Raw genomic sequence first — 25,585 nt, 5'->3', positions numbered from 1 at the left:
CTACCTTCTAGAAGCCACTCCTCCAAAGCTCACTGTGACTCCTTGGGCATCCTCCTAGGACCACTAGTGGACAGAGGGCTCTGAAATGGGTCTAAATAGTGCATCAGTAAAATTCACTGCAAGGCTGATTTGTACCTCAGGTTAAATGTTTCTTTTTTCTTTTTTTTCTTTTTAACATTTTTTTTAATCGAGTTATAGTTAGTTTACAGTGTTGTGTCAATTTCAATGAATATTTCTTTCTTACTTTATTTCCTGTTTCAAATTATGTACAACCATATTATTCCCATAGCCTGTCAGAGATTCTGCAATGATCGCATGACATCATTAATGTATTCTAATCTATTACCCTTAGTAATAAGATGTCAACAAAATAGATGTGTTCTCAATGTGACTACGAACCCCCTCATGCTATGAAGTTCTCAGAAATTAAAGTCCAAAGATTACATTACCAAAGGAGTTTGTAAAGTGTGAGATACTTGTGGAACATCAAATTCAAGTCCTCCCCCAATTCTTACTCTCTGGCTCTCAGCCACAGAGTTTCTCTGGCCCAGGCAGACTTGAGGTTCCTTCGCTGGCTGCACCCTGAGCTGGCCTCTAACACAATGGGTTGCTGCTTCTGGGCTTTTGAAGTTGAAATAGTCTCTTGTGTTCCTTACTTCATATATAAAGCAAAGAATGAGACACAGAAGGTAATCCCAGCACTAGCCCCACATCAGCCGAATTTAATAAGACGAAACAGACTCCTTAGTCTTTAAAACGATTACCTCGGTCTGTGTTATGTTCCCAGACCCCTTCCCTAGATACGGCCACGGACTATAGCAGACATTCAGAGGTAACTGAATGTGAGAGTGTAGACAGAAAATCTTCCTGATTTTAGTCCCACCAGACTGTCGATCAGTTTTTTTCTAGTTGTTAGTGAACTTCTACGTTTACTGGGGGAGACCTCTCCCTAAGAGGTTAATTTTGCTTCTGTGCACGTACCTTAAGGAGAGAAAGCAGTCTGTTATGTATAGTCTAGGAGAATGCTTGAAACACTGCTGTTTCAGAGTTAAGGGCTTTGCATCTGACAGCCCCAGGCGCCAGGTCTTACTTGAGTTGCCTTCCACTCCTGTGCAGCATATTCAAAGCCTTGTAATTTCTTCTTTCCTTTTGCTTTTGTGTTTCCCTTTCTGCCTCTTGTTACATAATTTATTGATCTAGAAGTCTGGGCCTCCTGGGGAGACTTTTCTCCTGCTTACATAATTAATCCAGAGCCAGTTTGAGAACATGTGCTGGGGTGGGAGCCGGGTTTGACCCCTGAGTCTGTATATAAGCAACATGAGTTAAGATCAGCTCTCCACCGTCCCCTCCTTGTCCTGGCCTGGGGTAAAGGATGGCATGGAGGGCAGCCAATCTAACCCTTCCTTCTTCCCGTCTAATAAACTAAAGCTAGAACCTAGAAGGGCTCTGTGATACATATGGACCTCAGCTGCCTTCCAGTTTAAAAGTAGTAAATCTAATTCTCCCTCCTGAGGCCCATGAGGTCTGTAAGTAGAAAGACCTTTTTCCCTATAGTCTGGGTCCTTGCCTCAGGCACACCTGCTTAGGAAAATCTGTGCCGACCAGATTCGAGGATAAGCAGCCTATCACCTGAGGATGCCCGTGCCCACAAAGGTGGGTCCCTCCCAGCCAGCTGAGTGACGGCCCGGCCTGGGCCTTTGCTGGGCCTGGCCTGTGCAGCCCTGCAGCCCCGTGGTGTGTGAACTACCTTTACAGAGGCTGCCTCTCACCTGTGGGTAAGCCTTTTTTAATCCACCAAGATCAAAATATCAAACAGTCTGTGGTTACAGCCTCCACAAGGGCTACAGCAGTTAAAAGCCAGCTGCAGAGCTGAGAAAAACTCGTATGGTCCACCGTAAGTAGGGCCAAGGTCAAAATGCCCTGGTCACAAATGAAGTTCAGGGCCCAAACTTTGGCCACTTAAAACTTTTCCACGTGCATTGCTTTCTTCCCAAAATTTTATTCCTTGTCTGTGTTTTAATTTTATGATCCAATGTGCCAGCCAGATGTTAACGTTCAAACTTGTCCCTAACATATAGGTTTTGCCAACCCTGGCTGACAAGGCCTGACTTTTCATGGTAGGGAGGAACTCACCAGAACACACACTCTCAAGAGTAGGCTCGCCACTTAGAGAAGGGGCTGGGCTGGTCCAGTCTCCATATTCTTCTGCTTTCAGAGTTTCTGTATTTGGCAGAAGAAGCTTGGGTGATATTTATAGCAAGAAATATTAAAAAATGGTTTGCCGTAAGCCTTAAGAATAAGACATGCCCTTCCAGCTCTCAGGGTCCCTTCTAGGCATATAATTATGTTCTTGTTTACTTGGACAGGGTGGAATTTGATATTCAAACACTAAGAGGCTGTAAATGGTTATTGTGCTAAATGTTGGTGGATTTATTTTGGTACTTTTAAATTTGAATACAAAATTAACACAGCTCTTTAAATGAAGAGATTACAATCGTTCTTGTTTGTCTTAACATTCTTTTCAAATTTTATTATTTTATTTAGTCTTTGCCTTCTCTTTCTCTTATTTTCCTTTGTTTCGTTTTATTAATTTCCTCTTAGTGCTCTGATCTCTTGTGTTCTGTTTTTTCTTATTGTTTGGTGTTTTTTGTTTTTTGTTGTTTTGGGGGTTATTAGGTATATTTATGTACTTTAATGGAGGTACTGGGGATTGAACCCAGGACCTTGTGCATGCTAAGCATGAGCTCTACCGCTGAGCTCTACCCACCTTCTCTGACCATTTTTTTCTTAATGTTTGCCTTTTTTTTTTTTTTAAATCTCATTCTGCTGCTTTACCTTGATTTTGTGATTTCTCTCTCCCTCAATTCTTTTGTGAAAAATTACATTAGGAATTGCTTTTTCTCAATTCTTAGTTTGAACTGCCTGTCATTGGGGGAAAAGGTCCATTTGTGGCAAATACGCTCCCCTCCACTGCAGGAAGGGTTGGGATTGGGCCAGAGGTTCTTCAACTTTTTATGACAGCTACCTGCTGACAGTGTTCAGTGCTGGAAGCACTCCCATGGGTGCCAGTGAAGGGATGTGCACTCTGTGCACTCACAACATGACAGTTGTAATCCTCTTTTTCTCTCCAAGTGAGAAAGTCTGTTGTAATGAAAATGACTGTAATGTCATAGAATGTAGTAATCTATTCTAATTATTTTTGTTGATTTTTCTTTGCAAATTTTAACTGTTATCAGTTATTTATAATTTCCATATAGCTTGATTTAATATATCCACTGACTAAATGATATTTAATAAATATCCTTTTTGGCTATAACATTCCATACTTCTGGAAATAGTGGTACATCTCTGAAAGATGAATCCAGTGGTACCAATGAGATCAGGCAATTTATTGCTTCACATCATTTTAAATCCCCCAAACTCTATTCTTGACTTGACTTACATACTATCTGCTTTTTTTTTTCCCCCTGCCTCTCTGTGAACCCCTCCCTGGCTTCATTTCTCTGTCTGGCCTAGATTAAGTAGATGATCACCTAAATTACTCTCTTGCCCCAAACCTTCAACATCTTTACACCCATGTACTTGGGTCTCTTGGGTCCAAAAATTCGGAACCCTGGATTCGCTCCCGTTTACCTTCTGTTTCTACATCAAGTGTGCAGAGCACTGCCAGAGGTGATAGTGCAGTCATTGCAGTTGTGTCCCTGCAAGTTATGGTCTTCATTCTCAACCTTCATTCGTTATTTTTATGACGTTACATTTTTAGAGCAGTTTTAGGTTTATGACAAAATTGAGAGGCAGTTACAGAGATTTTTTTTTTCATCTCCCCCTGCCCCTACACATGCACAACCTCCCTCTTTATCAACATCACTCACCAGCGTGATACTTTTTTTTTTTTAACCGAAGGTGAACCTACATTGACACATTATAATCACCCAAAATCTATAGTTTACCTCGGGTTCACTCTTGGTGATGTACATTCTATATGTTTGGAAAAAAAAATATAATGACATATATCCACCATTATGTCAGGGTATTTTTCAGTGCCCTAAGAGCCGTATATGCTCTGCTATTTGTCTCCCTTCCCCCACCCCACCCTTGACAACTATTGATCTCTTTATTGTTTCCATAATTTTGCCTTTTCCAGAATGTCATATAATTAGAATCATACAGAATGTAGACTTTTCAGATTGGCTTCTTTCACTTAGTAATACGCATTTAAGGTTCCTCTATGTCTTTTCATGGCTTGATAGCTCATTTCTTTTTAGTGCTGAATAATATTCCATTACCCATGTGCCATGATTTATTTATTCATTCCTCTACTAAAGGACATCTCAGTTGCTTCAATCTTTGGCAGTTATGAATAAAGCTGCCATATATGTGAATGTGTGTGTACATAAGTTTTCAACTCCTTTGGGTGAATACCAAGGATCATGATTGTTGGATCAAATGGGCAGAGTATGTTTATTTTTGTAAGAAGGCAACAAACTGTTTTCCAAAATGTTTTGTGCCATTTTGCGTTCTCACCAGCAGTGTATGAAAGTTCCTGTTGGTCCACATCTTCACCAGCATTTTGTGTTGTCTGTGTTCTGGATTTTGGCCATTCTAATAGGTGTGTAACAGTATCTCATTGTTACAGTTTGCATTTCCCTGATGACATACGATGATGAGCATCTTATCATGTGCTTATGTGCCATCTGTATGTGTTTGATGAGGTGTCTATTTAAAGTCTTTGACCCATTTTTTAAATTGGGTTATTTGTTTTCTTATTTTAAGAGTTCTTTATATATTTTAGGTATTAGCCCTTTATCAGATTTGTCTTTTGCAAAAATTTTCCCCTGTTCTGCGGCTTGTCTTCTGATTTTTTTTTGATACTGTCTTTTGCAGAGGAGAAGTTTTTAATTTTAATGAAGTCCAAGTTACTAACTATTTCTTTCATGGACTGTGTGTTTGGTGTTGTATCTAAAGAGGCATCACCATACCCAAGGTCATCTAGATTTTCTCCTATGTTATCTTCTGGGAGTTTGATAATGTTGTGTTTTGTCAACCATTTTTTAAAAACTAATTCTAGTTACGTTGTCTCTCTCATTCAATTACCTTGACCTTCTTTCCGCTTCACACCCTCATTTTCCCACAGGTAATTCAGCCTATTCTCTTATCAAGAGAAATGGAAAAATCAAGTATAACCCTCCTACACTTTCTACCCTGTCCTCTCATTGGACCTGCATCTGCCCTCACTCTCCCAGCCTCCCAGGCTCCCAGGCTCCCAGGATGAGGCACCCGTTCCTGTTCAGGGAGTCTCTTTCCCACACTCGTCATCTCACCCACTCTGGTCTTCTGTGTCCTTGTATCATTCTTCATATATCACCAAACTATTACTCTGGACTATTATTTCTCCTCAAGCAATAAATATGCTCAATTCTTTCCCATACCCCCTCCCCATCAATCTCCAAACCAAAAAAAACAGCAGCAGCAACAGAAACAACACTACAAAACACCTCCTTTGACCCTGGGTCTATTCTGGTTTTAACTGGCTTTCATCCTCCTCTGCAAAGAGCTCTCTTTATTCATTGTCTGCATTTTTTCACTTCCCATTGACTTTTCAACCCAATGGACTCTGACTTATCCCCCCACCTCACTGCAGCTGGCATAGCTGAAGACACTGTGGCGTCTGCATTATACTTTTCATGTCTCTTTCTGTGCTGAATCTGACAGTCCCAGCCACACACTTCTTGAAGTTCATCTTGCCTTTGGCTTCCGTAATCTTGCTCTTATTTCTCTGACATTCCTTTTCAGGCTCTTTTCTGACCACCTCTTAAATGTTGGTATTTCCCCAGAATTCCACTGTGAGCCACTGCTATTTCACTGAAGTTTTAACTGTCGCCGCTGTCTGTATGCTGATGACTTGTGAGCCTACGTGTCCACACCTAACATCCCCATTTTTCTTCAGAGGTCAGGTCACGACCACCTGTGTTTCCCCACAGGAACCTCAGGTTCAACATGGCCTTGGCTGAATTCATGAACTTCCCTGCTTTCCAAAACTCATTTCTCTTCCTCTGTTCCTTCTGATTTGGTAGGCCCATGACTTTCAGAATCATTCTAGAACAGCACAGTGTCCAATAAAAATATAATGCAAGCTACATATATAATACAAAATTTTTCTGGTAACCACATTAAAAAATACAGTGAAGCAGGTGAAATGACTATTAAGAATAGATTTTATTTATCCTGATAGGTCTTAAAATATTAGCATTTCAACATGTGGTACATTTTAAAACATTTAATGGGATATTTTACATTTCTTTTGTGCTAGGTTTTCAGAATTCAGCGTCCTTTTGGCATTCATCACACATCTGAATTACAAGTAGTCACTAGGGCTCGATAACCATGTGTGGCTGGAGGCCCCTGTGCAGTGTAGTTCTGGAGTCCTTGCCTTCACTAGTCCCCCTCTCATCCAGGCATAAGTCCTATGGATTTTATCTCCTAGGTGTTTCTCCAGTTAAGTTTATTTGTTTTCATGTTTTCTACATCATGGCTTTACTTCACACCTCAGTCATTTCTCACTCGGATTATTGCAGTAGCTTGCATAACCTAGTTTGTCTCAGGGAGCAGGTAAAATTCACTGGGATTCCGGATGCTATAGCAGCACATATACATATGTATTTTTATCTAGAGAATAAGAAAACAGTTAAAATTTATTTTATATATATATATATAGAGAGAGAGATGACAGCACACTCACTCTGTATCACAGAGAAGTCAGTAATAAGGTTATAAATGTAACAAATAAAATACATTTCACCCAGAGAATAAAAAACTTAGAATATTATGTATTTCACCTAAAATATTATTTATTTATGTCATACTTTGAATTTTTTCTGTGTATTCCTAGATGTACACAGCCTACTAAGACGGTCATATAAGCTTAAAAATAGATTTGTATGTGTACTTGAAATTTAGTTTGGTACTGCCAAACGTTACCATTAACATTTGGGGTTTTACTGAACTGGATCCCCTCTGACTTTACTCCACTTGCCTCTCCAGCCTCAGCTTCTTCATCCCACGTCACATTTTCTGTATGAAGTGGCTCTTTCCTATTGTGTTCTTGTTTGTCCTTCTTTATGGAAAACAAACAGGCAAACAGACTACTTCCTGATGTGACTCTCATTCTCTTCCAGGCTCTTCTGAGCTATCTCTCTTCCAGGACAGCCCATCAGCTTTTCCTCAGCTGTGTCAAGTGCTCCCTCCCTTGCTGAGCATATATCTCTTACTACACTATTATGTGGAAATTACCTCTTTATGGATCTTCATTCCCTGGAAAACCATAAAATTCTTGAGGGCAGGGATGTGGCATTATCATGTTTTTTCATTGTGACATATGATAAATTCTTAAGAAATGCTTGTTGAACTAAATTCATGGCTCTCCTTAATGAAGCCAGCCTGTTCTATCGTTCTGTGAAAGAGTGATTTTTCTTGTTGCAATTTGTGGAGTATCTGGATAAGTATTTCCTCTTATCCAGAGATACCTGATAAAATGAAATAGTAAATGTGCGTTCATTGAGTACTGTGATTAGTATGCTATTGGTAAGCCCTGGTAGGGCAGGTGACAATCTTACTGGGAAATAACCAGTTTCTTCTTATTAAAAATTAGATGCGATCATTTGCTCTAAGGCGAATGAAGTTTTGATTGTATGTATGTGTATATGTATATGTATGCATGTAGCTGGTCTTCAAACTTCAGAATGAGTAAGAGTTACCTTGAGACATGTTAAAATGTGAATTCCTGGGTTCCATATATACCTATTCTGATTCATTTAGACTTACTTGTAGGTAGCCCAAGAATTTGTGTTGTTAGAAAGCATCACAATGATTATAATAAAAGTGGTAGAAACCATACTTTGAGAAGTATTGTGTCCTTCCTGAAGTAGAGTATAAGAAGGAGAAATTTTGAAAAATGGAGAGAACTGCTTTAGTTTGGACCTGAATGAAGTTCTGTGGTGGGGGGGTCTCTAAAAGTTGTAGAGTTAAAAAAGGAGAATGGGCACTTGGGAGATGCTGAAACAGGCAATCAAAGGTGGCCGGGACTGGGAGTGTGGGAAGAGGCTTGGAAGATCACAGTGACCTTGGCTTATTTCACACTTTTCCATAGAATTGACTTTCCCTCTTCAACTAGAGGACTTAAGAAATAAAATATAAATATGAAAAGATTATAAATATGAAACTCTAATTATTAGGATATTTTCATTTTCTCTTAGGAACTGACACATTAGCCATTCAATAAGTAATTTTAAAAAATATTTCAGTATCTCTAGGATAATGAACGATTTAGATGTAAGATAGTTTTTGACATTTAGAAGAATATCATACAATTCCATATAGTATTTCATTTCTGTGACAACTTATCTAGCATAGAGGAGATGGTGAATTATGCCATATGGAAAACAGCATTTAACATTACAACAACTGTGAGAAAAAAATAGATTTTCACGTAAATTCCATTTATAAATAGCTTCTGTCAAGTCTGTAGTCCACGTTGTTAATGTTTTAAAATTTAAAGGCTATTTAAAGATTTTTATGAAAATTCTACATATTTTGCAGCTTGGCAAATAACAACCAGAAGTAGATGGATAGAGCTAGACTATTCAAAAGCCCCAAAGTTTTAATTTTAGCTTATTGTTTTAGCTTTCTCCCGTATTCAGCCTTATTTGAGTTGTTAACAGGAATTAACTGGTTGGCTTGAGTTTTTTCTTTTCACCATTTGGTGGCCAGTCTCTGGTGGAAATCCTAATGAGTTGCAAACCAGGCAAACAAATGAGCCAGTGGGCTGGAAGGGGATAAGAGACAGTGGGCATGGAGAGTCTATTGTTGTTTATCCAATCAACTAAATATATTTTAATTGTAGCAGCAGTGCCATAAATAGGCCTGGCACAAGCCTATTTGTCTGCCTTACTGTATTTGTCTGTTTCAGTCGGTCTGTTTCAGTTGCTCTATTTCCACCATCCATGCAAGTTCGCGGTTATGATTTTGTTCATTTGACGGGAGAGACTTCCTGCTGGTTATCTGTGCTCTTGCAAGATACATTATTTTGAGTAGTTGAATAGAGGTTGTGCTTCAAGGGAACAATTCTGTTCTTATTGTAACTTGTATCTTGTTTTTAACTTCACTTAGCGTGAGACCTGTGTTCCCCGTTGGCGCATGTTAAACTGAACGTCTCTACTGGTCTGTGCTCTCTTGAAGGTGATTCGAAAAGGGTGGCTCACCATCAGCAACATCGGCATCATGAAAGGAGGCTCGAAGGGGTACTGGTTCGTCCTGACCGCTGAAAGCTTGTCCTGGTACAAGGACGATGAGGTGAGCTGCAGAGGGTGACAGAGTTGTTTTTAATTAAAGTGCTTCTATTTCAAATTAACTAATATTGTGATATACAGTTTTGAGACATTAGTGGTCATCTTTCAGTAAAGACTTAGCTTTGGTGATGTTTGTTCCAAGAACAACATCCTCATAGATTTAAAAATTTTATAATATTCCCATCAAGTTTCTTTTATTTCTTTGATATAGCCACATATTTGTTTACCTGAAGAAATGGAGTCAGGGATCCATTCCTTCGTTGTAATAATGGCAAGCTACTGGTCTAGTTAAAGCGATTTTCATTAAATAATATGTTGAAAATACTCAAAGTAATAGAGCAAAATTAATAGAGGTGATACAGAGTTATTAAAGCTTTTGGGGATTGTTGCTGTGACTTCGGTCTCAAATGACAGGCTTTTGAAAATGTCCAAATCACTGGTCTTCAAGTGAGTCCCAGATAATTGTTTATATGAATTTTTTTCTTTGAGAATTTGATAGCTATGTAAAAGCATGAATTATGATAATTATGGTGTTCTGGTTCATGTTAGATGTTAATAATTTTAGTCCTGTGACTTATTACTCATTTAAACTTGATACTTAGAAAAGCATAAAAAAAATCATACTAGTCTTACAGAGCTATTGAAGTGCTATAAAGTGTTACTGGTAAATTTGAGAGGGCCTCGATGGAAATTAAGCAGTGTTTTGGAAATTTTAATAGCTCTGGTCTGACCAGAGAAGTTTTTGGTGCTTATAATGCAGCGTACAAACGTTGACTAAGAGTACTCTGTGATAGCAAAACTATTTACAGGTGAGATTGTTTCAGTTTTGTTTGACTATACAGGGTATGCATTTGAGGGTTAAAAGTCCTTCCAATCTTGGCTTGGTGTCTTTTGGAAGCACTGCAAGGTACCTTTGTCAGTTGTTGGAGGAAAAGCTTCACGTCCTGCATAGTTCTGTTTGCTAAGTGCTTTGTGCGCAGTGGTGTGTTGAATAAATACCAGTTGATCCGTTGATGGTCACTAAGATTTCTGCAGTAAAGGAAACCAAGTCTTATAGAAATGCCCAAAGAAAATTTCTACTCAAATGCTTTATTTCAAATTTTTATGTCTCATATTTTACTGACTTCCGTCAAACGTGGAATTGGTCATTGTGAGAATCCGAGGATTAGCAGTAGTTTCTTTCCTGTGCTGGCTGCGTAGACACCCTGTCATTCTCTGGAAGCTCCCGTATTTAGAGCCCATGGCTTCAGGAGCTCTGAGATGCCTTCCAAAATATAAAAATCAGTAACTTATCTTCTTTTGTGTTCAATTGCCCTACTAGATCTTCTGATAGATGTATTTTGTTTTCAAGGATTTAAATGGTCATTTATGTACTGGTCTTGGGGCCTTTCTCAGTTATTCTAGGGAAAGCAAGGTTTTTGCTGAGGAATCATATTAATAAAACTAGTGTTTTATATTTATTAATTAACTCATTTAATCCACATTACAACCCTAAGGATAGGTGCTATTATTATTGCATTTTTCAGAAGAGTAAATGAAGAGAAAAAACACACAACCTTTTGAAAAGCCTTTTCTATAGGACTCCGTGTCCTAGATGGCAGAACATTTGGCGCTGGTGAGGATAACTAACTTGCCACGGTCACACAGCTGGTTGGTGGCAAAGCGGACACTTGAAGCCAAGCTGTCTGACTCCAGAGCTTATGCCTTCAACCACGCATGGAGGCAAGAATCTCTGAGATGCTAGGATTTTCCAGATCACCTTCATTCCACAGAGGATATATTAAGATGAGTTCCAGGCATCACAGCATTGACTTTTCCCTAGGTGTTAATATCAGGGCTGTGAAGAGTCTGGGATTAGCTACTGCTGTTGGAATATATCTGTAGGATTTTTTTTTGTTTGGCTGCATGGGTACTGAAACAAGCCCGCTGGAAAACACCTGATGCTCCTGGTAGGGAAGGAAGAGACTTTGAGAGCTTGGTGAGGTCATGGTCGCTGGCCATCTGCTCCCCACTATAAACTGAGAATAACTTTTTACAAATTCTCTGCTCTGAAGCTCCCTCATGAGCACTTGATGACAACAAATAGAAAATACATGTGGGCAGTTGAAATATTAACTGAGTGCCAGAGAACATTTTGTGAAATGTATGTGTGTGGACGGTGGTTGGATGTGTGTGTGTGGTGGGTGGGGAAGGATAAGAATGACCCTTGAAATAAACTGGAGTGATTTAGATGAAGAAAGTTTAGAAAAGGGTGGTTTTCTTAGTTTAGGTCATTTTAAGAAAGAGTAAATGACAGACAAATTGGCTGCTCCATGGAGAGAAAAATCAGACTGATACAATATCAGATACCAAGTGCTCTGAAGAAAATAGGTCAGTGAGCTAGAAATTGTTGGGGGAGGGACCTTTGGATTGGGTGTTTGGGAGGAAGTAACATTGCAGCAGAGCCTGGAATGATGAATTGTGTGGAAGATTTAGTTGAAGAACATTCCAGAGTGGGCATATTAAACCCGCCAGGGTGGGAGTGGGCAGGCAGCCTGTGGCTGAGATGTAGGAGCCCTGGGAGAGAGAAGTAGGAAATAAAATCAGAGGTATCGGTGGGTGGGGCTTGACAAGGCCCCACCCAATGATTTGGATTTTACTCCAAGGATAGTGGAAAACCATTGGCCTATTTCAGCAGGATGTGACATGATTAGATTTGTGTTTTAGGTAGATCCCTCTGGCTGCTCGGTTGGGCATGCTGGGTGGGCTAGAATGTGTGTGGATGGAGTGCGGTGGCAAGAACAGAAGCAGGGAGACCAGCTGTATTAGCGGTCTGGGCAAGAGAAGATGGTGGCCAAAGAGGAGCACTCCAGTTCAGGGTAGCAAATTGATGTATCACATACAGCTACACTGTAGACATTCACTACTGTTACTTAAGAAAAACTCTGCTCAAGAAACCAGAAAGGAAATTTTCCAAATATTAATGCCTAACTTGTGACCCCTGTCTTCAAAGTATTTGTGTCAGTGGGGCAGAACCTTTTTCTCCTGGAGCCATCCTCATTCATTCCCACCTTACCACCCCTTGACCACCACCACTGTGGTTCTCCACCCTGCTCTGTTTCTCTTGCCAGGACTTCCTCCCACCACAGATCACTTCTGAGCCTGCTGGCTGGGCAAAAGGGAAGGGCCAGCACTGTTTCTTGCTCTTTACCAATATTCAGCAAATAGTTATCTGCATCTCCAGGAGGCTGAGGCTGGAAGGGAGGGTATGGGGAAAGGAGGTCAGGGGAAATGTCAGGGGGGTGGGTCTCTGAGGTAGTGAGCAGTCTCTGGCCTCTTGACTTTGTACCCTGAACACCCATCCTTTAGCAGCAATGTTTTAAATGATGCTTAGATTTCACAGAGGTCTTGCTGCCGTAGTTTAACTACCTATGGATTGAAATGCTTCTGTGGGCTGTGTCGAAAACCCCAACTTTCCAATTTTCCTTTGGGAAGATAAGCCTGAGTTCTTACTCAACTTTTGGAGTCAGTTTGTTGGTAAGTTGAGTGCTTGTACTTTGTCCCCAAGGTATCTTGTCACATCAGCACCTACATACTTGGGAAACCCTGTTACCTGGCAGTGTATCTCCTTTTAGCCGAGGAAATGTGGCACAGCACATATTATTGTTAGTTAAAGATTTATTCATTTATTTAATAATAAATTTATATTTGAATTTTCATAGAGGATTATCATTTGTTTCTGTGTTCTCTCATCTCCCTGCTTTCTTGTGTAATTAGACTGGTATGCTTCCATTACAATCGATTTGGCTGTTGAATAAAGAGCATATTATGTCATATGAATAGGTATGATTTTATTTAACTTATGATAGGTTTGTAATAAATAGAAATGATTTATGAAATATATCTTTGGTTAAAGAACAATGTTTTGAACTGTTTTCAGGATGACATTAATTGAGCAAAAGATCCTATAGACCATATGCTTAATGCAGTGAAAAGGGTGAGGTGCTGGAGGGTGTGAATTTGCTACGGCTGACTGCCAGTGTTGGAACAAGTCAGACTTCTCTGAGTCTCGGTCTTCACCTATCAAAAGGGGACTGTTGCTGACCAAATCACCTCAAAGGGAGTTTGTAGAAATCATATTTTATTAAGTGCATTTATAAACTTTTAGTTGTCACACTTCTATGTTTATTCTCACCATTGCAAGTAATATTAGACCCTCCTACTGTAATGTCATTGTTTGACTCATACGTTTTCTAATTTCCAGTTTTGTTGTTGTTGTTGTTGTGTTGTTGTTCCATATTATGAGATAGGATGTATGGGATCTGGGATTTTTTTTTTTTTTAGCAGAGAATGATAAGATTCAGATGGTAAGAGGGAATTCAGATCCCAGTCCTTCAGTGAGACTTTTCCATGCCGCCTCCCGTCCAGCCTGTGGGTTAGAGATGATGATAACCGAAAATGTGATTTCCTCTCCAAGCTGGCAGAGGCAGTAGCATAAATAACCTGTGTAACAGTTTTAACCTAGAGTTGGCATGATGGTAATAGTAAGTCCCCAGCATTTTTCCTGCTTTCTCCCCATCGTTAATGGATCTGTCTACCCTACCCTTAAATTTGAGATGGATTCATGAGCACCCTCAAGCAACTATGGACTGCACTTTTTGAACCATTATTCAACATTGCAATAATAATAGTTATAACGTTACTGAGAGAAGATCTTAATAGAAAGATTTCCCCCTGTGTCCCAAACAGTGTTATTTTCATGTGTTATCTTCAGTGAATCTGTATAATACAGTGTGGTTATGGTAAACATAATTAATCTACTTGACTGTATGTTATCTTCTAGTACTACTCTCAAATTGGGGTTTCTGCAACTTGAAAAGAAATAGACCATTTTTTATAGGATTAGATAGTTTACAACGAATGAACAATGGAATTTGCCCAAACCTGGCTGTCCTTCTCAGTCATACTCCAGTACCCTAGACTCTGAAATTCCCTACACAGTGACCCAGAACGCATTTCTGGGGGTTACACAGACCTCTTCCTGGGTTAAATCCCAAGGGCTTTCTGTCATCGTGCATACCCCAAGTCAGAGAAGCGCTGTTTATGGGGATGAGGGCAGAGCTTGGACATGCAGGCTTGTGTGTCCACGTAGATCCCCCAGGATCTTAGATGGGTGATACTTAGCTCTTTTGATTTCTATCAAAATAATAACATAGGGATATTTGTAGTACTTACTTTACCAAGAATTTGAGGAAGCAATACCGTAATTCAAACAACCTCAAACAGAATATCAGATAACCCTCTGCACAGCAGTCTTTAACCAGTGGACACTCCACTTGGGGGTGTCATTGGCAGTACTATCCTTGTGCTGGTACGTTTCCTTCTCTCTGTCTGTCTCTTCCCGTTCCCATCTCTCCCCTCAGTGCTGTCAGTCTGGATTGCCCCAGACTCAAGGTGTTTCCTCATTCTGTTGTGTACATCCGCTCAGTTCTTCTCAGCATCTAGTCCTGCTTCACTGCAGGCTCACCTTGTATATCCAAACTAGTCTGAATGCTCAGCCAGACCAAATGGACTTCCAGTTAACAAGACGCTCCCTAGTTCTACAGGAATTGTGGTTGTGAAAAGTATCTCTGCTGTTCACTCTACCTGCTTAAGCTCATGAAGGCCAGCTGTCAGTCTGGATGATAGTCTTGATGATGATCATCATCATAATGGTTAACATTTATTGAGTGTTTATAGTTTACAAGGCACTGAACTAAGTCAGTACTTTATGTTCTCCATTTTAGAAATGAAGATGGAAACTCAAAGAGAATGAGTAATTTAGCCAGCTGCTAAGTGTCAGTGCTGTGCTATTAATCATCTGAACATATCCCAGCAAAGATTTTCTGAGCACCTGTTATGTACCGGAACTATCCTAGACATTAAGGATAAAATGGTTAGCAAGGTACCTGCCTGCTTATGAAGGATATTTCCCAATAAAGAAAACATAAACAATCAAGAACACCTGTAAGATTCAGATTACAAACTATGAAGAAAATAAATCCAGTGATGTGTTTGACTTCAGGAGTGTCTGGGTTGGGAATCACAGCGGGGGTAGGGGGGACGTTACATTGAACAGTCAGAGAAGGCTCCTGTTAATGCCTAAGGCAAGACTGAGCCTGATGAATTTAAGAAACTGAGTTTAGGCCGTTGTGACTGGAACAAAGAAAAGGACTCAATAAAGATTAAGGATTTTTATCCTAAGAACAGCGAGAAGCCTTTTGAGTTTTTTAAGCTGGAGTGTCACGTAATAAGATCTGAAATTTTTACAGATCCTTTTGATTGCCTTATAGAGAATGGATTGGAGGAGGACAAAACTGGATTGGGGAGTTGTTAGAAAGCTATTGCTGTGGTATCTGTAGCTTGGTCTGGGGTGGGTTGAGGGAATTTTATAGAAATGGATGAATTTAAGAGATTTTTTTTTTCGAAAGGTGAAATTTGACATAACTCATCTGTAAGCTTCTTGAGACTATGAGCCATTGTCTCGTTCCATGTTCTATCACCAGCAGACATGGCACTGATAAGTGGCGCTAAGTAACTATTGCTTGAGTGAAGATGTGATTAAGCAAATAAATAGGTAAATTCGGTGTAATAATTCATCATGTCCTGGTATCTCAAGTGCTAAACCAAATTATTGAATTACAGGGTAAAATTACCATTAGAGATAGATTATCTTAAAATTTTCTTAATTTTCATCATTGAAGATTAATGGATTCTTTTTTCCCCCTCCGATTATATAGCTTCCTGGATTGAAGATAGTTTAAGTAGAAAATAAATTCCCCAATGTCATTTTCATACATGGTAAATGTATTTTGCACAGTTATTGGGAGGCACTTAGGAAAAGGCAAGGCATTGGAATAAAATAGAAACTATCATTTCAAAAGGATTTTGGATTTAGATATTTTTACATTAATACTTTAAAGTCAGAGTTGGAAAAAAAAAGAAATGATGGCTTTTATTTAAAATATTCCAAAATAAAAAATTTTAAAGAATAGAATGTTTTGATTCAAGGAGAAAAGAGCCTTCTTTTTCTTAATAGCAATGAGAAATGTGTAAATGATCATTTAAAATCTCTGAAAAACAGAGGACTGCTAGTTTATGTATAATAATAGCACACAGCCAACATTTATTTCGTTTCTATAGTCCAACACGAAGATTAAAATCATAATGGACTACTCCTAGGAAAGTAGGGTGATTTGACAGAAGCGTTTCCAGTGGAAATGTACAAACCTTACAGTAGTGAAGAAAATCCAAAATCTGCATTGAAATAAGGACATTCTTTGGACTCTTAAAAAATTACAGGCCTCATTTTTGTGGGTTGAAGTGTTTGGATAGCTTGATAAGGAGATTATATAATTCCCTTATAGGGATATTTACTTAGTATTGTTTTTATTATGTGGCTGCAACAGATGACAAATGTAACTTCGGTAATAGGAAACAAAATGACAGCTACATCCCAGAATGGCCAAAGTTGTGAGACTGAGAAGTTATAGAAATCTTCAACTCTGTCCATTTTCACTCATACTCTCAAGATTCCATTTCCTGGGATGAGGTCATGATTGACCCTGTGAACACTAGTCACACTCCTCGCTGAGTTGTTTAGTTAGCCAAAACTTAGATTTTTTTAATTAAAAAAAAAGTCCCAATAAATATTAAACTTTAAAACATTTATATTACTTAAAATTCTTCATGATGATAGTTGTGCATGTGTTTTTTCATATGCATAAGCTATCTTATGCTTTTTAATGTGGGATTAGTTTCATATAAACACTTCCACATTCTGGCATTATCCAAAGATTTATAATTTAGAAAAATAGATGATATTATTCAAAAAACCATAATGGTAAATGCTACTTCAAATTTATTAAAAATACTTATAGATTCAAACCTACTCCCTCATAAGTATTATTTGTTGTACTCAAAAGTTTGTACTGGAAGAAAAATATTATGCTTTATATTACCTTTTCCTGGAAGAGTAAAATTTTAAAATGTGCCTCATACATACACACACACACACACACACGCACGCACAATTTATAAAACATTCTTTCAAGCTAAGTGAAAAAAAAAAAAAGGTACCAATATGTTAACCTCATGTTTTAAGAGATGATTATTTGAAACGTTATCCTGGAGTCCCTTTGGAATCTGGTGAAATGGGACAGTCTCGTTTATGTTCTGACCCAGCTATTGTGTCATTCAGAGAGCTCTCAGTCACTGCCCTGGCAGTGCCTTGTAGGGTCCCATAGAATGATCTCTATGGGGACTCCTGTTGGTGGCGTCTGCTACAGGTTATATAAAGCATTTAAAATGGGGTGATACTATGTAAATATTCTGTGAGGCATTTTTTATATTGCCTTCCTGTTTATATTTTACATTTTGTGAACTCTTGTTTACTACTTTATTTACTAGTCATGGGACTATTATTTAAGGTAAAAAAAACCTTCACTGCACAATTTATTTTGCAGTAGCACATTTTAAGGGATGATGTATTTCCTTATGCCAGATTGTTAAATGCAAGAATTTAGCCTGGATCATATTTTTACTAATTAGCTTTGCCCAATCACTGTTTTTGTTGTTGTTGCTTTTAAGGAACTATGTGTCAGGTTTGGTAAAATATCACAAAATTGTTGAAATTTTGAACCTCGTGGGGTTTTTAGCCTTAAAACGAAATCTTTCATTTTAAAAATGAAATATCTGAATAAAAATAGTTTGCTGTAGTCCAAAATACACACTTGAAATGTTTCGCTAGATTAAAAAAACAAAAATCTGGGGTAGTCTTGTGCAACATTTTTTGCAGTTTGACCAGAATCTTTCTAAGAAAGATGAAAATTAATTTTAGATACCAAACTTAAAACATTTTTGTGGGTCAACTCAAAGTTGACAAATTACTAATTTTACCTGTTAAAATTAAAGGTGGGGAGCCACCTTTTCCCCTTGAGTGTTTAAAATTTTCATTCAGATATTCAAATATTACACAAGCCAATCCTGATGATTTCACTCCAGTTCACAGAGTATGACTTGAAGTTTTGACATTTCCTCAAAAGATATGGCAAAATATACACTGCATATGCATTAATCCCTTTCTTTACTCTTTTTGAAAATAATTGAACTGCCAGAACATCTCAAGAGTTTGAAAGTTTACAGTGAGTTGGGAGCATGTGTATTGGCCTCGTAAATTCCACCTTAGAACTGTAGTTCCTTCTTAATTAAACAATGGCAGTAATAAATTCATGTACATCATGACACTTGGAAATACCAAAGCTTCAGTTTCAGCTTTCTATATATCAAAAGAAGAGAAACAGCTATTTTAATACAGTTGAAAAGTGTGTTGGAAATGAATACTCCTTACTATGTTTTACCCAGACCCAAGCAGGCAGAGTTTGTTAACTCAAAATACACGATTCCCTGGAATATTATCCCTTCGCTGTTTTTCTTTTATCCCTCTCTCTCAAAAAAATCATGCTATAGAAAACTGAACTTAGTTTTTGGAGTAGAATTATTAGAATCACTTATTCTTTGTCGGGCATCAGGCTGATGTCGTCTTGTTCTATGCATTACAGGGTGCTGCGAAGCTGTGTACAGTGAATGTGTACAAGGGTAGTAATTTACTGACAACAGTTAGGAAAAGAGAACTATAGAAAGCACATGAACAGTTTCAGAAATGGGTTTTATTATATTTCATAAGCACCACTCACTTTACTTTTGGTGGGTTTCAATATTTGAATCAAAAGAAAATAATAATAATAATAATAAAAATAAAAATAATATTAATACATACGAATTAAGAAACCGACAGATTAAAACCCCAGGCCCCCGCGCCCCTCATTTTGGTTGTAGCTCTTGGTGTAGATGCTATGGTGTGAGGGCTGCTTTCTTTCAATGGCTGGTTGTCATTCAGGCTGGGTTGTCATGTGACTGCCTGTCTGTGCCTGCTGTACAGGTGAGCGGATGTTCTGCACAGCAAGTGTAGACAGGCAGACACATGACAACTCCGTCCAGCCAGGCCCTTGGTTCCTTCGGGTTTCCTTTGCTCATGGGCAGATACAATCATTCTGTTTTCCAGATTTGGTGGTTTTGGAGGGCCAGGGGAAAGGGAGAAAAAACACACAATAGAATTAAACATTAAAACGTTATGGAGCTAAAAACAAGTTAGACTTTTGACTTTATTCAGATAGTACACTTATACATTTGTTCCAAATGTGCTAACATGGATGATTGACATAACAGAAAACTCACATTGAAATTTTAAGGAAAAACAACAACAAAAAAGACTAAACACAAGGTTTATTCTTAAATCCAATTCATATTACTCCTGGCCCACATGCAGTCAGAGTTCAGAGTAATTGAACCAGATGTTTTTCCTCTTCACAAAAGCTCTGCATATTTTAAAACTGAAGTTAAAGATAAAGACTATGTTTATACATGTCTCTTATAGGAGATAAGTACCATAACCTTGCCCATGAAAAAGAAACTTGTCATTTACATGGAAAGGGCAGCCATTTTCCAAATAATTAATGAGCCTAATGTATTTGACAACTCTACCAGCCGACTTTGGTATCTGATGCTTTGATAGTTGGGTTTTACAATTAGATGCATTTTTTTCAATATTTTATTAAACAGTAGGAACTTATTGACATTTCTCATATTCCTCTCAATGCAAACTTTTTTTTAGTATGGATGTGAAAACCAAATAAAAAGCAGTTGTGAGCTTAAGTTCTCCCTCTCTTAATTAACTATAAGGTTGTGCCATGAATCAAAAGAGGTATAAACTAAAAAGTTGTTACCCACAGTGATGCTCATAATGTGTTTTGGATGTTGTCAGTGCAATACAGTTACAAAATAGTACCTTAAACACAGAAAAGGAAACTTCATTTCATATACAAAATGTAAAACCAGACCCTTTGGAAAATTTCCTTAGAGTTCATATAAGAATTCATATAAGGAAGAGTTAATAGTGTTAAATATACAGTTAGAAAATTTAATTCTGGTGAGTTGAGAATAATTCTACTGATTATTTTAATATAAATGATCAATTCATATCCATAGATGTATTTAACAAATTCCCCTTCTCTTAAAAAAAAATTTGGATAGTCGAAATTCCAAAAAGTGGAATTTCTTAAAAAACAAAACAAAACCTTTATGTTCCAAGGAGTGTGTACTTAAGGGTTTTTTTCAAGGAAGTGTAAGGAAAACAGTTTATTTCCCTTTAATTGTAAAATTCTGAGAATAAGTTTATGGAGAGCAAAAAAGTTTTTAGAGACTGAAAAAAGTGAGTTTTTTACACATCTGAACTTCTATGAAGTAATTAGATATGGTACAATTTTAACAAAGAGTTGATAAGAGCAATTTTCCATTTATTTAATTTCAAAAAAAAAAGTGTCTGATTCTGTTTCTAGTCATCACTTCTGAGTAGAGGACTGTTTTTTTCTTGACAGAATCAAAAACGTCAGTAGATTTGGCTAGTATTTAAGTAATTACAAGGCCAGATTATGCAAAGACAGATACCTTAAGAAACTATTTTGTTATTGTCGCTGCATTCAGTGCAACAGAAAATATTTATGGAGTGATTCACTTACAAAGAATATTTTGGTGGAAATTTAAAATTACTGTAATTCTGTATAGCTTTCCCCTCTCTCTCCCATAAATAATTTGATCCAGTTAACTCTGCATAAAGGAATGATGTGTGCAACCTGAAAAAATAGAAAGAAATATTTGTGAGTTCATGTTGTCCTTTAATATGAAACAGTTCTATTAAAACAAGATACTCCAATTTATTTGAGCCTCAAAAGCCATAACTGTTTTTCAGAGGGAAAAATCTTGCTGAAAAATGATTTTATTCTACTCATAAGATTCAGAACAATTGATGTTTCTAATAGACTTTTTAAATGTAATTATAATGAGTTTGTGGCATATGGACACTTCATAGTTACGTTGAACCTGCCCCGTAAGCTTTTTAAAAAGATAGAAGGTGGAAAAAACATTTAGGGCTTTTTCTTACCTTCCAAATTATACAGAGAATATTAATTATCACTTAAAATACTAGCTAAAATATGAGAGCTATTTACATTATTATCATACCATGTAATTTTTAATACAGTCTTTATACCTTATTTCTTTTTTATATTTTATTTATAATCTTAAGAAAGAAATGCAACAAAGTGAATCATCTTCTACAATAAAATTAAACCAAAGCAACTCCAGGAAACTGGCTGTCACGATAAGTCAGGAAATTCAAAATTAAGATTTAATTATTTTCCTTAATTTACTTCATTATCTCTATTTATTAAAACTGATAAAAATTCTTAATAAGAGACTTTCAAAAAATAGGTAAATATTTCTATCTACATAATTTGTAGCACACCAAGGTTTATAAAGTAGGAGAAACCAAGTAAGAAAGAGTCTTTACTCAGGAATTTCCTGTCTTCTCTTAGGTTAAAGCCTGACCTTCTAGTTATTTAAGCTGAAAGTTATGAGTGATGGTCTCTTAGTTATTATTTAGACATTATTGAGATGGTGGGATAGTCTTTTTAGAGAAGAGGAAAATTTTTTTTTTTTTAAGAGCAAATCTCTTGTAGATTTGCTTTTCTTTAGTCAAGATGTATGCTGGATGAGGGAACTTGTTGCATTACCAAGTTGTATTTTCCTATTATTTCCTATAGCAGCTTTAAGACTTCAACTGGGGGAAAAAAGGAGGGGGGAGGGGGATTTCTTCATTAGGAGTTTTGTGCCTAAACTCTTTCCCATAGAGTGAAAAACTTGGGTGGTCTGTAGGGCAAGAGGCGAGGGCAGATGGTATATTTTCGTTTTTGAAAAATATAAACACATTATCTGGGCCGAAAGCTCAAATGCCAGGCAGGAAGGATATTAAACCTATTGACTAATTGCAAGCAAGTGATCAGTGTGAAATTTTTCCCTCTTGTAAATAAACTTTCTTTGGTTTTGAGATCTATGGCTTAAAAAGGCGGAGTTGGGTTTAAAATGTAAATATATTGTTTTATATTGGTCCTTTTCCAATTAAGAAATGATGGTGTTGAAGGGAAGGCTCTGAATTTCTTTCTCTTTGATAACGGAAAGCATTCTCCTTTTAACTCAGTACCTAGTCTAATTTATCAATCACCATCCACTAAACTGAAAAACAACTACTAAGTTTCTATGAAGTCCAGTTTGGACAGGCCTTTCAAACAAGCTTCTCTTTCTGAAGATGTACAATTTTCAGTTTTAATACTTACACTTACCATCATATCCAGGGGTAGTTTTAGTTGAAGATGTTCACTGTTGGTTAGTTTCCTCTGGAATAGATCCCATGATCCCTAAAATATTTGTATATCTCCTTATAAAGTAATATCAAAATAAAATTAAACATTATTTTAATTACCCTGGAAATAGATAAGGTTATTTTACGATACGTGTGTGTTCATGTCGGTGTATGTACCAGCGTATAAACTGTCATCCTCCCTTCAGTCAGCAGAGGTTTATCAAGTAAGCTTTTACTTTTGATTTTTAATTTAGTTTAAAAATAAGTACTATTCCTTCCCATTTGTTAAAAGTTTGCATCAAAAATGGATTGTCAGCAGAGCTCCACGAAGCACGTGCAGGGGCTCCTCAGTTACCCCTTTGCAAATTAATTCGTACGTTCCTACTCCTGTACTTACGCCAAGGACACCCTCCGGTCCCCTCTGTCTCCAGACTAAAAGTCATCTTGATGGAGAAAATCGGTGAGGAACCAGTGGTAGTTTCTTTGAAACAAGAAGGCCATTTAATATGAAGAAAGATATTTAAATTAAATATACATGAAATGAAAGCAAGATAGGAAATCCAGTCATTTCTATGGAGTGAAAAAAAAACCCCAAACCCCCCCAAATTTGAGAAACCTTAATATTGCCAAAATACCTTATAGCTATCTTCTTTAGTGACTGTATCAATTACTAAAAATATATTTTTTGAAAAAATAAGCTCCTATAAAATACATCTAATAGATTTTGTTTCAGTTTTTCTATGTAAAAGAAACATAGGAAACAGATTTTTTTAAAAATCTCACTTGTTCTGTTAAAAATAATTAATATGGAAGCCTTCGAGATATAATAGAAAAAATAAAGGATGACATTATTGTATCATTTAAGTGGAGAAAATAGCAAAAACAAATCCTTGCTCTTTATATTTTAACTAAAGCTGTAAATAAGAGAAAAAAAATTATGTTCTTTGAACCAGTTTTGGAATGATCAGAGGGGTAATTTTTAAAATAAGTTGTTGTGACAAAAGATAACTTGGGGAACCTTTGGTAATTAAATGTTTTGCCAAAGAGAACTTGAAACAATTTTTGAATTGCTGCAAAATGTATGATTTAGAAAAGGCTTTGTTTAGGAACCACTGTAACTGTGAAGAATTTAAAGGAGGACAAAAGAGATTACATTCACTTTTCACAAAAGCCTAAAGAACAGACGTTTTCATTACATAGAATTGTTTGGGGGTAGATATAAATGAGGGTTGAGGCAGTAGCATTTTTCCAGAACTTTCTTTAAGGGACCCACCTCTTAAGTTCAGCATGGATCATATTGCAACCCAGACTTTCTCTATTCTCTCTATTGGGATTTCATTCAGCTTGAGGGTTTCCTCCCTCCTACCTTCCACCCCCTCTCCCACCATCCTTCACCCCCAGGACAGCTGGAAACTGACCAAAGAAAACTTTGCTTTCGTTTACAAATTCCTTTTTTATCAGTGGGTTTGTAGACAAAGTACCTTATCATCTTAAGAGCTCAGAGAAATAGAAGCATTGTAAAACATAGGCGCGGGGGCTCAGCTGACCAGCAGTTATCAACTATTCTTAGATTTAAAAAAAAAAGAAAAGTAATACAGAGATGTATATTGGGATATCTGAAGATAGAGATTTCTATTCCCCGATTTAATTGGTTGCTGACTCTGTAAGTTCTAGGTTCGTGCTCTTTTCTGGACCGGTCCCATCTGCATTGTCTGGTAGGCAAAAACTTGGCAGCCTCTTCTTTTATTGTTAGCTACTATTATTCCCGATATTTATATTGCATAAGTAAATTATAAGAAAAGCCGTATTCATATAACATGTTAAAAATAGCAAGTATTCTTTACTTTGGGGCAAAATTAATTCAATCCTGGGATGTGAAATGTTATACTACAGTCCTCATTCAAGTAAGTTTTTAGGTCTCTGTATTATTAATTTCAACAATTCAAAACTGTCCTCATTAAATTATTCTCGTGTGGGAGTCTTTTCATACTTCATTTCAAAGTGGGAAAACCTTTTAACTTCAGGAAATACTTATAACTCTTCAGAAATCCAGTACCATCTAGTCAGTCGCTATGTACCACACACTGTTGCTCTTGTAAAATTAAATGCAGAGCACTCGGTCCCACGGCTGCCTCAGTTTCTCTCGCATGTGAACACAAACCACCGGCTCCCCACCGCGGCTCTCCTGGTCCCAGCCCAGGTGAGCAGTCAAGAAGGCCTTACCCACAGGTCTTCCCTTGAGCAGTCCTTTCTCGGCAGTGTCCCCGAGGGCTTCTTGGTCTCTAGTGTGCAAAACCTGTGAAGAAAAACACTGGGTATGAGATTCGAAAAAGGAGCGAACAAACGTCTTCTCCTTGGAAACAGCGACTGGTGTCCCCGGCCGTCCGTAGCGTTGTTGTCCCTTGCCCAGTCTAACCAATGTGCAGACTACTGTACAACGGCATTGTCCTGAACAGGTAGTCTGAACACTGGGGCGACGGAGCAGGATCTCCAGAAGCTTCCATCTATGTACTTAAAATCCTCTCCTGGTCTTTGGGAAAAGCCTCCCTTCCTGCACCAGGGGTTGCATTCGGCTTCCCCCCCTGAATTCTGCTGCCCCGACTGAGACTCAAGGGCTGTGATTTCCAGTCTTGACGTGGCACATTTGCTGCAGACTGGGGAACTGGCAATGAATTTAGGACCAGGAAAAGGGGGAGGGCTGGGCTGGAGAGTCCATATATGGGATGATGTCACCCTGGGGAGGTTTGGGTATGCGCTGTGCCGCTGGAGAGACCGCTAGAATCGCCTGCTCTCAGACATGGGTCTGTGCATAAAATGGTACCAGATGTTTTAGTGTAATGTTAAGCAGTCATTTCATCTTCAGGCCAGATTTTTTTCCTCAACTGGGCAGGAAGTGGGCCCCAGTATGGAAAAGCTGTAAAAAAAAAAAAAAGTTGAGATGTACAGTTCTGCTGTGGCCAACTGAAAG

The 25,585-nt window shown here is 37.8% G+C and overlaps 1 protein-coding gene and 1 long non-coding RNA gene across 8 annotated transcripts in view; one reads left to right on the top strand and one right to left on the bottom strand.

Annotated features, from left to right (window-relative positions):
• DNM3 (dynamin 3) overlaps positions 1 to 25,585 on the top strand; it is a 458,318-nt gene that overhangs the window by 198,872 nt on the left and 233,861 nt on the right. For 5 of the 6 annotated variants that reach the window (XM_006211125.3, XM_015245096.3, XM_006211127.4 and 2 more), the window contains one exon: positions 9,235 to 9,348. In XM_006211125.3, the coding sequence (XP_006211187.1) occupies positions 9,235 to 9,348 (114 nt within the window). Of the gene's footprint in view, positions 1 to 9,234; positions 9,349 to 15,109; positions 15,382 to 25,585 lie in introns of those variants that run through there. The other variant, XM_072946115.1, reaches the window with a different exon arrangement.
• LOC107034250 (uncharacterized) lies at positions 19,011 to 25,237 on the bottom strand. Of its 2 annotated transcripts, XR_012062717.1 has the most exons (3): positions 22,598 to 25,237; positions 20,939 to 21,052; positions 19,011 to 19,414 (listed from the first exon to the last, which is right to left on the bottom strand). It is a non-coding gene; the product is annotated as an uncharacterized lncRNA (long non-coding RNA). The 2 variants fall into 2 exon arrangements; XR_004194466.2 differs by having other exon boundaries at positions 19,011 to 21,052.

The sequence above is a fragment of the Vicugna pacos genome, chromosome 21, assembly GCF_048564905.1.
Source record: "Vicugna pacos chromosome 21, VicPac4, whole genome shotgun sequence".
NCBI lineage: Eukaryota > Metazoa > Chordata > Mammalia > Artiodactyla > Camelidae > Vicugna > Vicugna pacos.
This window is presented reverse-complemented; position numbering and strand designations above follow the sequence as displayed.